General features: G+C 45.3%; 1 protein-coding gene across 3 annotated transcripts in view; it reads right to left on the bottom strand.

The window, feature by feature from the left end:
• The window catches only part of DGKG (diacylglycerol kinase gamma), a 211674-nt gene that overhangs the window by 107404 nt on the left and 90752 nt on the right, over nucleotides 1-13518 (bottom strand). For 2 of the 3 annotated variants that reach the window (XM_043473481.1, XM_043473480.1), the window contains exons 9-14: nucleotides 12734-12856; nucleotides 8475-8592; nucleotides 6819-6907; nucleotides 3448-3564; nucleotides 2357-2449; nucleotides 712-771 (exon numbers count right to left, since the gene is read on the bottom strand). In XM_043473481.1, coding sequence (XP_043329416.1) covers nucleotides 712-771; nucleotides 2357-2449; nucleotides 3448-3564; nucleotides 6819-6907; nucleotides 8475-8592; nucleotides 12734-12856 — 600 coding nt within the window. The remainder of the gene's footprint in view (nucleotides 1-711; nucleotides 772-2356; nucleotides 2450-3447; nucleotides 3565-6818; nucleotides 6908-8474; nucleotides 8593-12733; nucleotides 12857-13518) is intronic. The other variant, XM_043473483.1, reaches the window with a different exon arrangement.

The following is a 13518-nucleotide window of genomic DNA, read 5'->3' as shown; positions in this document are numbered from 1 at the left end:
GAGCTCTACCACACGAAGCTTCTGCCATCACTATGGCTTATGTTTTATACTCATCTACAAGCTCTCATCGAATCTTGGAGCACCTCTGGGAGGTGGGCAGTGCAGGGATTCGCTATGTCCCTTTTCAAACAAGGAAACTTAAGGGTCAGAGGGAGAGGAGGAGGCCCCAGTGTTCTTTTTCTGTTTCTCATTCTACCTCACCAGGCTGTCTTTTCTGTATTCCCTGGCACTTTGTGAAAGGCACAAAGAGAAGTTCATTGGTGAATCCAACTAAAAAAAAAACGCTGAGTTCTTAAATACACATTTAAGGATGAAGGAGAACTTTTGGATCTATTTAACTCTTTTGGCAGATCACATTCTGGAGACAGCTTGGCAGTCTTGGAAAACCCAATTGTCTATTTTTAGGCCACATTCTTGTTATTATTCAGGGGGTATGCATATTGAAGTTTTATGCAGCATGTTCCTTAAAAGGTGATAAAGCCAGTGTGGCCAGCTATGGGATCAGCCAACCTCCCTTTGCACCACTTGCCTACAGTGTGGTGGTCAAAGGTAACTCCAGAGACTGGAAATCCAGTGTCTTGTGCAATATAATCAATGAGATAAGAAAGCAGATGTTAAGATATGTTTCTCTGGAACTCAAATCCTGTCCTTCCCTCCACAGCCTTGGACCAGCTTAGAAGGAATGAGTAGACTCAGGGTTTGCTGAGGTACCTGCATGACAAGTTCACCCTTGGCTGACACGCTACCATCAGACTTCCCATCTGGCCTGTCCTGTGAAAAGAGAGGAAAGACAAGCATCCTTTGAAAAAAATATGCCTGCTACAAAAAAAGAAATCAAAAGAAAAACAAATGGTTAATATAAAGAAAGAGAATAGAAAACCAGTATAGCATAGGATGGAGTCTTCAAAGTGAGGCTTTGAACCAAAACAAAGAAATGCTCCCTTTGGGTTCCTCAAAGACTCTCCAGGCCTTTGTCATCACTTGCCCTGACTTTGACTTCGAGACACTGGAAGGAACACAGTGTTTCAGAGGAAACACTGAAATGGGCAGAAATCTATTCTGTTGATTTAGAAGCTTGATCTCTGAGAAGCAAGGTCTGAGATTTGGTTTCTATGCTTACCACTAACCTAAATCATATGACACTAAGTCATCTGTCACGTTTTGTGTTTTCTTCAATGTTTATTATTCATTTTATTGAAGTTTGTGTCACATACAGTAAAATGTTCAAATCTAAATCTACAGTTCTATGAATTTCTGCATATGTACATGCCCTTGTCACTACTGCATCTTCTGGTGTTGTTCTATTGTGACTTCTGATGCCATATTGACTTTGCCTGTCTTTTGAATCTCATATAAATGGAATCACATACCATCTCTTTTGAGTCCAGCTTCTTTTGTTCAGCATTATATTTTTGGGATTACCCATATTTTTGCATCTAAGCATGGTTCTTTTCCATTGCGCTATAGTATTACATTATGTGAATCTGCTTCATCTTATTAATCTGTTCTCGTGAGGGGTCATTAAGCTTGTTTCCAGTGCTTGACTGTTATGAATAAAGTTGATAGGAACATTCTTGTGCACGTCTTTTGGTGGAATAAATGCTCGTATTTCTCAGACAGACAGGAGGGGACCTCTTGAGTTATAGAGTTTGTGTAACTTCAACTTAGTAGATACTGCCAAATGGTTTTTGAAGGTGGTTTTTTCCTGTCAATTTTTAATGAGAAAGAAGATGGTCAAGTAAAGGGTGAAATGTGAGGAGTCAGTGATCCTCAGCCACATCTCTAAGATGAAAAGAGAACAATTTAAGGTCTTTGGTACTTGGTTTGAAAAAAGGGTCTTCAACACAGGAGACAGAAAAAGTTTCAGATGTGGGGACAACTGGAGTTTAATTTTGCAGCTTTCATTTCTAGGATGGGGCTGTGACACCCTTGGAAATCTTCAAAGTGGTGGGAAGTGAATGTTTGGACACAGGAGAGAGGGAGACAGACACAAGGGAGGCCTGGGAAGCCTCACTGTGCACAGTTGGTGACTGGGGTTCCTTGAGCTGTGATCTGCCTGCAAGGGGCTGGGAATGAAGAACGTGCTTTTCCTGCTGGGCCATGTCAGAGCATTCTGGGTGGCTGGCGGTCGGGATCGTTTCAGTCTGGGAAGTCTTCCCTGACAACCTGACTGTGCAGCACTGACTTCTCTTCAACTTGTGCTGAAAACACAAATCCTGAGTTATTGAGGGAGCCCGCAGAGGGATGTAAATGTCTAAATGCTCCTGCATCTAAAACGTGAGCTGGGGTTGCCCAGGCGGGGGTGGTGGAGGTGGCGGGGGGAGACAGAGCCCTGTTGTTGGGAGGCAACACTTACCCGGGTAATAGGGCATATCGACGTGGGCAGCAAAATATGGTCTCTGAGCTCTCCACCATCACACAGTGTTGACAACTCACACTTGCGGTGAAACTGGAGGGGAAAAATGAAGATGAGAGTGAGTGAAAGTGTTCAAGGAAATGTCAAGTATGAGAGTCTAGAAACTTCCTAGGGAGGCAAGTTGTCTAGGATGCCTTCAAATCCTGATGCACTGCTGGCTTTGGCAGTATAGCTTAGACAGTGTGTGTGTTTGCATGTGTGGTGTGTGGTTAGGGGTGCCAAGTCTGCCGTGGGCAGAGAAAGGAGACCAAGTGCTGCCCATGGCAGCTGGGGTGAAATGGTCCCAGGCAGACTTGTGGGCCGTCAGTGTGGCAGCTGCGGGTGGATTCCAGAGCTCCCCTTGGTTATTTGCTCCCTATGCACTGAGACACTGGTAGGAAGGAGATCTTGTTGAAGAAACTCATGAGACGCTGGAAGTAAACCCCATGGCTCAACCTCTGCGTTTTCAGAGTTCTGCGATCTGATTTGGAGACATGTCCTTTTTGAAGCTGATACCTGGGGGTCAAGGGAACAAGATGCAGCACTGAGTCTGCTATAGAAGGCAGGTCAGGCAGCTCTAGGTGTCCAGGATGGAAGTGGACATTTGCTGCGGCTGGTGGGCACAGCCCTCTGGCCCAGGCAGTGGGGCTGCTGTCAGCATCCTGTCTTCCTCTGACACAGGGATTCTGGTGTCTAACTCTTTTCTCCCTCTGTCAATGCCCTTGGCCCAGCCAATACCCAGGAGAAGGAAGCTAATGGTCCAGCCTGCTAATCTCAGCTGCCTGGCCACAAAGACAGCAGACTGGCCAGCATCGTCTTAAGCAGACCTGGGTTGGGGGTGGGGGACACCCTCTCTCTGGGCAGTTTGATGATTTATGGAGGCAATTAGACGTCAGGCACTGGCAGCGGCTCTGGGCGCCTTCTCTAGCCTTGCCCACGGAGCTCTGCTCATGTCCCCTGGCAGGATGTCCACTGCTGCCTGCCTGCAGCTTGAGCAAAAAAAAAAAAAACCACCCTGAAAAGAAGCAGGGCTGCCCTGGGCGCCAACCCACCGTCATCCGGCACCACACGCAGTGCCGCGCGGTGACACTCTGGTAGCACTTGATACTTTTGTGGCACCGGTCACACTTGACGGAGGAGTTCCCTTCCACCCATGCGTGCTGCATCACCTGCAGGAGGGAAGGGAAGGATACCAGGGAAGGCTGCAGAACCACGGCCCAGGGCCCTGGGCCTGAGGAGAAGGCCTGGGAAGAGCCAGGGACGGGGAGGCCAGAGAGGGCTGGTTCCTGTTTAGCGGGCACTGGGCAGCTTAGCTGAATTGCACAGGGTGGTCGTTCCCTACCTAATCACTATCACTCTAATCAAGCTAGGTGAAAGCCACTTTGCCTGCTTTTTCATTGTCCATCTCCCAGCAGTTAAGCCTCTGAGCAGTCTCATCCGGCAGTCCCTCTGTCTGTCTTGCGGACCTCTTTGCAAAGCGATGTGCTTGTGTGTGCCCTCTTTTGGAAGGCTGCTCAGTGCAGAGAAACACAGGAGGGCTTGGTCTACAGACCAAGCTGATAAGAGTCACTGATCTTCCACTTTACAGCAGGGTGACCTTTGGCCAGTTCCTGGATCTCTCTGAGTCTCAGGTCCTTCATCTGTAGAAATTGGCATAATAAGCCCTACCCCTGGGCTTGCTGGGAAAATTAAAGGAGCCAGCCTATTTGGAAGGGCCTTCCTGGTACAGCCCTGAGCCTTGGGAGGTACTCTGATCAAGAACTCCCTTTGCCCTTCTTTCTTCTACGGACCAGTGTGTCTGAACCTTAGCAGCCCCTCAAGACCATCTGGGGAGTTTCTAGAAGTCCTAACGCCCAGCCCTCACTCCAAGTCAAATAAATAGGAGTCCCTGAGGGTAAGGCCCATCATTAGTTTGTTTTAAAGCCCCCTGAGTGATTATAATGTGCAGCCCAGACTGAGAAGCACTCTGGAAGGAAGTGAGAGAGAAAGCCCAGAGGAATTATTGTGGGTCATCAGCCAGCGGCTTTCACATCTTTTTCCTGCAGAGCTGGTTGTACCTGCTTCCTGGCCAGGACCTGCTTCTAGAGCAGCCCAGGAACCTGGCAAGCAGGTGGGCATGCATGTGTATACATGTGACTGTAAGCGCAAAGTGACCCATGATGCCAAATTCTGGGGGTCTGAGTACTCAGTTAAGGTATACCCCAGGAATTCTATAGAACTTCCAAAAATTGTTTTCCACTAGGGCACCCTGAATCGCAGAAGGGGAGGATATGGACTCTGGGGAAATGTGGGGGCATAGCCTGAAGTGCCAACAACAAGCACAATATTAAAAACACATGGAATATTTGCATGACACCATCCATGTTTGCATTAGATAAAAGTTTTAAATTACTTATCAATTAAGTTACTGTGTCCTCCTTCCAAAAGGTTTTTGGTAAAACTGTTGCTCTAGATGTGTCACATTTACTTTGCAGTTTCTCACCTTCTGCCACTCACCCCTGAGGGTGTAAAGAACTCGGTTTGCTAACCAGTTTGTCACTTACATGGTTACAATTAATTTGCTCCAAGATTATTATTATTTCCATTATATATAGATAAAAACTATCAGGCTTCAGAGAGGTTAAGTGACTGGTCCTAGGTTCCGGCTGAGAAGTGGACAGGCAGGGACACATGGCCAGATCTCCTGAATCCTAGTCCATGGGACTTTCCCAACACCACATTGCCTTCTCCCTCCTCTTCTGGGATCAGAAGAGATGGTGAAGGCCTTGGGTTGGCCCTGGAGTCTCAGAAAGCCATGAATGTGCCCTGCTGGTCCCTCAGTGGTCTCCCTCTATTCCAAGTGTGGCAATGGCCGGAGTGCAGGCTCAGGGCCTGAGCCGAGGAGGTGCACCATATGTCCTGGTGAAAGGCATGGACATGGCAAGGTGTGTGCATGGGCATGGTGCGGGAGGAGTAGACAAGAGGCCATGTGGTGTCTCGCAGGCATGCATGCGTGTCCCTGGAGGTACACTCTCTCTCAGACTCCTGGGGATGGCTGGATACTATTCCCGCCTGCTCATCATCCCCTGACTCAGATTCCTTAATGGGATCTTCCCTCTGCAACAACTCTGAGTGTCCTTCCCCTGCTAATTTGAAGAAGAGTCTATTTCCAGACTCAGTGAATGGCACCACTAGATGGCCACCTTAGAAACAGGGTAGTCATTTCCAACCTCCCTCCCTCTCTCAACCCCTACACCATTTCCACCAAGTCCTGGTGGTAGGATCTTCAAATGATCTCTCAAACTCTCCCCTCTCCCTTTATGTCCTTTTTCTCAGCCAGTGAGACAGTCAGAAGACTCAACAGCTGGAGTGACTGGAGGGCAGTCACTCAGCAGAGACACAGAAGAGAAGGTGAGTACAGACCCCAACCCAGTCAGGCCCTCGGCAGCACTACCTCTTGCCTGAACTTTTGGAAAGGTTTCCCCCTCTTTAATCTGATCTCTTTCCTGCTCCACAGTCAGAGCGTGTGCATGCTCAGTTGTTTTAGTCATGTCCAGCTCGGTGACCCCTTGGACTGTAGCCCCCCAGGCTCCTCTGTCCATTGGGTTCTTCAGGCAAGAATACTGGAGTGGGTTGCTATGACCTCCTCCAGGGGATCTTCCTGACCCAGGGATCAAACCTGAATCTCTTACATCTACCTGCATTGGCAGGTGGATTCTTTATCACTAGTACCAACAGTGAACCTAATTTGCAAACCCAATCATCTCTTCACGTGCTCAAAGTTCTTTAGCAGTCCCTTAGCTACCTATGAACCTCCTTCCCAGCTCCTCAGCCTGGATCTCCCCAGTCCTGGAGCACATCTCCTGCCTTTCCCTCTGAGCCTCTTCTATGCCAGTCACACTAAACCAAGTACAGGCCCCAGAATAAGCCACGTATCCATGCCTTCACTCTGGAGGCTTCTCCAGTCCAGAGTGCCTTGTCCTCCTCGATTCTTTGTGAAATCCTGCTGACTGGGGTTCAAGACACAACTCAAATGCCATTTGTGTGTGTGTGTGTGAAAGCTTCCTTGTTCGTCTCTTCTCCCTGCCCCCTGGCCCATGCCTCAACTGTAAGTCCCACAAAGTGCTATCTATCTACCTCATTGCTCACTGCATTGTCTCTGCTTATGTGCCTGTCTCCTCCCACCAGACTGCATGGTCCCCCAGGCTGAGGACCACCTTATGACCCTCACACCCCCGGGAACAGGGCCTGGCACACGGTGGGTGGGTACTAGGGAGATGCTGAATGGATTGATGGATGGACAAGATGGTTTCAGGGTGGTCCTCGAGGCAAAGAAGGGACAGGATAAAGCTCCCAACGCCCCTTCCTGTCCAGGAATCTGTGGAGATGGACATGTTGCCCGGGACACAGCATGCAGTAGAACAAGGCAACAGGTATCACCAACCTCACCGCCCCTTTTGGTTTTGGAGTTCGTTTTGATACACGCAGGAATGTTTTTGGATACACAGCGTTCGTGGACAGTGTATTTACAGTCTGCAAAATAAATGAATAAATAAATAAGAATAGTGCCTGTGAGTGACCACCTAGGGAGGGTCAGCCATCCTCCTCCCCCCGAGCGGAGGCCCAGGCCTCCCTCCATGGGGCAGGGGACAGGTGGAGCTGGCCTTGCCTACTGGAAATTCAAGTCTCCAGTTTTTAACTGACAGGAATCCACGGTTATCTCCCAGGCATGCTTCTGCACCTTCCACCCCGCCCACTGCCTTTCAGCGGTGAACGCAGCAGGAAAACATCCCTAAGGAGAATGTGAGGCGTCACCCTGGCTATGCCAACAACACAGTATTGAACGTCGGGATGGTGGGGAGTAGAAAGCAAGGCCAGCGTTTCCCTAACTCTGCAGAGAGGCAGACCTGGGCCTGAACTCCGGCTCTGCCCTTTGTAACTACCCACATGATCTAGGTTATGTGCCTTCACAGCTCTGAAATTCAGTGTTCTACAAGATGGGAATAAAAGTAGCTTTTACTTTGGGGAGCTTTTGCAGCATTAAATGATTTGTATAAGGCACCACTTGGGCAAGTCAGAATAGCTATTCTGCAAATGACTTTTATTGTTGTTACTACTTACTACTATGCCACAGGCCTAGAACCTACTAGGAATAAGGCTGGGTCTATGATAAGTGGGTGAGAGCCGGATATGAGAGGGTGCTGGAAAGACAGGCGGCCCCTTTTATGCCTGCTGATGCTTGTTTGAGGTAGACACTGGGTCCAGCTCTGCTATGATGTCTTTTGTGGTGGAGGTTGCCTGCTGCCTGGCTCCCGTGTGCATGGCAGATAAGACAGTTTGGTGACCTGCACCGTACCCGAGGGACCTTCCCACAGCAGCAGGTCCCCAGTCCCTGGAGGGTTCAGGCTGAGTGCCTGCCGTCTGCATCCTGAGGTGGGGGCGGGGGTGGGCAGGCAGGATTCTGCACCCATACACCCTGGGCCTTGCAAAGCCTTTCTGTTGCAGCCCTTCCCCTCTCTTCCTGCCCCCCAAATTCACTCACATTCCCCCATCCCTTCTCTCTTCCTTCCCCTCCATCTCTTTCTTCTGCTCTCCTTTCCAGGCTCCACCCCTCCTTTCTCGTGTGTGTTTTTTTTCTCCCCTCAAGTCTGACTTCCTAAGTGGATTTTTAACACTTCATTTCATTTAACATTTCATTTAACAATTCATTTTCGACAAATGGATTTTTAATTTCCATTGTATTTATGAATATTAATTTAATTAAAAAAAAACTTCAGGTTCTTCTGACCACGCAAACATTCACTAGCAAAACGCAACTGAAATTAATGAGATGCTTTTTAGTTACCTGTGAACTTTAATAACTTTTTTCTAGGGAGTCAGTGGCCCATGACACGACTCCAGCAGAATAATATTCGTCCATTTGATTTGGGTAGAACAAGAATAGGACATGGAGGTCTTGCTCTACTCCCTGCTGTGGGAAGAATATGGCAGGTCCCTCAAGCTAGGAAGGAGAGATGCCTAAACTTTCCTGGGACTGGCTCAACCATGTGCAGAGCAAGCTAGTTCCTGGCAAAAAAGGGGTTGAAGGAAGTTTACTCACAAATGCAGCAGAGGCCTTGCTTCCGAACACCCATGAGCATGATGTGGCAGAAGTTGCAGTAGGTTGGCTTCTTGAAGTGCTTCAGCATCCAGGCGTGCTTCCCATCCCCCTTGGAGCCCTGAGGGGACAGCAATGGAATGCGGTACTCAGCAAGAAGCCTCTTCTCATATTTGGAAGATGAGTTATTCATTTAATTTACTGATGTAAATACTCTAAATAGAAATGCAAATAAAAACAAAATCCTTCATGTGTGTATGTGCGTATGTTCTAAAATAAGGAAAAATTAAAAATTAGGACTGAATGGAGTATGTGTGTGGGAGATAAAATTAGCCCTCTCCTGCATGGCTGGTGGAGTAGAAATCAGAACAAACTAACTTAGTTATCTTTCTTTTAACTTCGTCCTTTCTTTTTTCGATCATCTATCTATTATCTGTCAAGCATCTGTTTATTATGTCAATCACCATTTATCAATTGTCTATTACCCATCAATCACCTATCATCTATCAACCATCTTATCTATCTATCCATCCATTCATCCATCCATTTCTCTATCTAAAGGTCCTTTAAATGTTTATAACTTTCAACTTACAAATTTCTTTTCCTGGATTCTATCCTAAATAAATTTTTGAAAGATATATGAGCATTTTTGTGCTCTATCAGATGTTGAGCCCAGCATTATTTAAACTAATGAAAAACTGGAAATATCCTAAAGCTCTCAAAAATGACCAAAAGGTTTGAGGTACATCTCTATGTGGCCATCAAAAAGATATTCATAAGAACCTTGAATGGCTTGGGAATGTGCTCATGATACTAAGTGCTAAGACAAAAAAGCAGAATGCAAATTTGATGACATATTATGATCTCGGTTTTATATAACGATACACTGGATGGAAAAAAAAAAGTGACCAAATTGTTAACAGAGGTTAGCTATAGCTAACAACACTACAGATTTACTTTATTCTCTAATTTCTACTTTCTCTGTATTTGCCAAATTTTTTACAGTGAGGAGGTATTAGTTTTATAATCAGGAAAAAACTTAGCTTAGTAAAAATACTGTACTCCTCTCATCAAACTTTCTGTACATAGAAAAAAATAGCAAAGAGACAGAGAGGGTTAAATCCTTTCCCCCTGGCTTGGCTCAGAAGCAAATTCATCCTTATTCACCAGATAGGCCAAGCTTGACATAATCACACACCTTCCCAGACACCAAAGTTCCCACCTTCTAGCCCCTGGGAGCACAGCCTCACCGGAGACTGTGGTTTCAGAAGCGTCCCTCCATGTATAGTGTCCTTGAACTTTTGTCATAGACTCCATCAAAAGAGTAACATTCTTGGGCTGATCTTAAGGGTAGTGAAAAAAAAAAAAAAAAAGGAAAAAAAAAAGTACTGTAAGCTCGTAATGATCGAGAGTCAGGTAAATGGAGTCCAACGTGCTGGACTGAAACCTACTTATTTCTGGCCCCTCTGGTTTGGGCTGGCCATGGTGGCCAGACCCATTCCTGTGCTCGACTCCTCTCCTAATGGTCTCTAGAGAAGCTCATGTGCTTTTTCAAATGCTGGTCTCCTCCTGGGGCCAGAATATGCTTTTTTCTTACCACCTCAAAACCCTGCTTCTTCCAAAACCTGAGTTTTATAGAATTAAAGCCCTATCATCTAATGGTTTCTACTTTAGTAAATGGGTTCATTAATTGATTAAATGATTCACTAAAAGACAGATTCATTCATTCTTTTGACAAACATTGACCAAAAGGGATCTTTATAAAAACTAAATGAAATATAAGTGAAAAATGAAAACTTTTATTAAGTTCTTACTCTGCACTAGGCAGTAGGGAACACAAAAATAAGTAAAGAGTGTTTTCTTACATGTGAGGAGGTAGATTTATACCTATTCTAGAAATGAAGAAGCAGAGACTCATAGAAGTCAGATAAACAGTCCAAGACCACACAAATATTAAGTGACTGAGCCAAGCCAGTGGTCATACTGCTTACAAATCCATGTTTCTTCTTATATCTCCACCAACCAGGGTTTTCCTTCATGGACAAAAGGGAAATTACAGTATTCTTAGCAGACCCAGCCCAAAGGATGGTCATCTGACCTAAAAATACCTTTGTGAGCAAAATTAATTAGCTGACTCTCCCTTTCTCAGATACTGTTTTCACAGACAGAGGAGGGTAAGAATTAAAAGGACCTTGACTTGGAATAAGTAACATTTCTGCTTGAGTTACAGCACCATCATGTGGTTCTTTTATTTTTGCACATTGGAGGCTGCAGTGTTTGAGAGTCCTGTACACCAGGTTTTATGCTGAGCCTACAGCTCCTTGGAGACAGATTGTTTCTCATTTATCCCATTCAGAGAGCTCCAGACTTCTCAGTGGCCATAAGCGGGTTTTGATAAAAGCCAAACAAGCACTGTGACTTACAAGACATCGAGGAATGTTTTCCCTAGAACTCTAATTATTAAGTGTAAAAACATACAATATAGTGCATATTTTCAAATGAACACATAAAACTTTTGATTCATGAAAACCAAATGCACTTTTGCTTTTTGTTTGCATTATTCCTGATGTAAAGTATGGTTTTATACAAGGTTCATTTGGCATCGGGGGGGAGACACTGGGGAGAACGTTGGAGAAATAATGTCTCTTCCTCTTCCAGCCATAAAAAGTAGAACCCAAACAAAGAGTTGGTGGCACCTTGGACTCAGCAAGTCCCACCTAAGAAACAGAAGTAGAAATTGGTTCTTTGTGATTAAAAAGTCCCATCTCTATTCTTATGTTTTAGAGAAAAGGAAAAAAAAAAAACCAAAACCTGGTGTGTTAGAACAACACTAAAGCAGAACTACTTTGATTCAGGTATCATCTTGAACCTTAACAGCAGAAAGTATACCATACCTATCTGGGCTCCCCCAAGTCCTAGCTCATGTGGGTTCATGCACACAGTAGGTTCTCATCACTGCATGAGAAGTGTGCTGTTACTGAATGTGGAGGATGGTCTCTGGTACCAATTAGGTGTGTGACCAACCGCAAGTGCCTTTACTTCTCTAGTCCTCAGTATGAAAAAAAAAAAGGGATAGACCAGGGATCACCAAATTCTCTTCCAGCTCTGACCTTCTAGGGTTCTAAGGATAAAGGAGTTCCTGGTTCATTGATTTCTATTAGTACATGGAAAGACCTAAACATGCTATGAGATAATTGCAGGATTCTTAGTCCTAAACTGCAGAACTGTCAGATGGACATTTCACGGGCAACAATGTCAGCTAGAGGCCAACCTAGCTGAACCTTCTCTTCTGTCCCTCTCTATGCCATTTCAGTAATCTCAAACAGGTGTTGTTTACAACCCATGTGGCCATACTGGTAAATGCTAATGCTGCCATTTGCATTCCTAGTTCTAACCTTCCCTACCTCATGCATGGAAGCTATTTTTCATGGTAAATGAGCAGACCAGGTCAGATGCCAGTGCTTCACATAAATATTGGGAGGTTTCTCTAACACACCCTGAACTTTCTTTCACATGGGTTTTTGACCAAGCTCTTCTCCTGCCTGCAAACTCTCTTCTACCAGCCAAACCATACCCATTATTGAGAACCAGATCAAATATCCTAGGTCATTTCACTTGATCTTTATCTCAAGAATGGGGTATCAAAATCCCATGCATCCTTTAGAGTCAGGCAAAGTTTCTTCCACTGTTCTCACTCTTAAGTGTGGGGTGTTCAAAAGTGCAGGTTCTTTAGAGTCAGGTACACATAAATGCTGGCTCCTCTCTTTCATCTTCAGACTCAGAATCTCAATTTTCCATCTGTATAAACGGGTAAAAAAAAAACTACCTTATCTGGTTATTCTGATTGCTAAATAAGATCAGTATTTTTCCTTTCCTTTCCTTCCCTCCCTCCCTGTTTCTTTCTTCCCAAACTTTCTTAGCATTTTTACAGCTAATTTTGAGAAAAGATGGAATTCTTCCCTGAAAATTTTTTGTCCTTTGTGTGGTTGAACAGAAGTTTCAGGTGGGTGAATATGATATCTGCGTCTCCTCTCAGTCCTCAGAACAGTGTATTTATTTAGTAATAATTTAGTAAATGTCTGTCAAATGAATGAACGTGTTTCAGGCACTAACAGGTAAAAAAGAGATGACTTTGGGGCTGGCCTGGAGCATATGAGGTATCCATTGGGAAGTCCAGGACAAAAACCAAGGATATTAACTTCCACACGGAACCTGTTGTTTCTGAAAAGCGAGGGGTCTTGGACCTCAAGTGTGCAACTTACAGAGTCGTCCATGCCCAGGAGGACCAGCAATGGGATGGTGGTCATCCCTCCGTGGACCCACTCCTCAAGAGACACAAAGCCGTCCCGGTCGTAGTCCATCCCTTGTAACATCTCCTTCAGTATCTGCGAATCCGTAGAGAAACAATTGTCCTCTTTCACTCCCGACTTCTCTGCCCGCCCCCACCCTTTCCTTTCTCTTTTGTTCTGAGTTTTCTTGTGTTTTACCCCTTTCTCTCCAAGTCAGAGTGAGTACAGAGCAGTGAAGGAGCAAACTGGGGTGAGGAGAACAGAGGTCCAAGCTTGGCTCTTCCCAGACCTGTGTGCCCTTAAGCAAGCCACCTGGACTCTCTGGACTCTGTTTATCTGCTTTGCCCATCTGCAAAACAAAACTAGCATTGCTGTGCTTGCAGCCTGGTAGCAAAGATTAGAGAAAATGTATACAAAATGCCAAACATAATATTGGTCTCATGGGAGCCCCCAATGTAATAATTATTATTATCTGATGACTGAGAAATATCTTTGAATTTCTTTCTAGCTCTAAATTCTCTGACCTATGAACTCCTGTTATAAAAATTGAGCAAGGGGGTATCATCAGGTATTATTATTTGAATTAGTCTACACTATTCCCCGTTGCCTCTAACTTTTCCTATCAGAGAAGTGGGAGGTCAAGGAGTTGTAGGACCCCAAAGGAACCACCTCTAAGAAGATGAGTCTGAGAGACACTCTACGGTAAACAAATGTGTTTTTTCAAGTCCCACTCTTATCTTAGAAGCTCACTGGGAAGT

This window comes from Cervus canadensis, chromosome 7 (genome assembly GCF_019320065.1).
Source record: "Cervus canadensis isolate Bull #8, Minnesota chromosome 7, ASM1932006v1, whole genome shotgun sequence".
Classification (NCBI taxonomy): Eukaryota; Metazoa; Chordata; class Mammalia; order Artiodactyla; family Cervidae; genus Cervus; species Cervus canadensis.
Note: the sequence above shows the minus strand (reverse complement) of the source record. Positions and strands in the feature narration are given on the sequence as shown.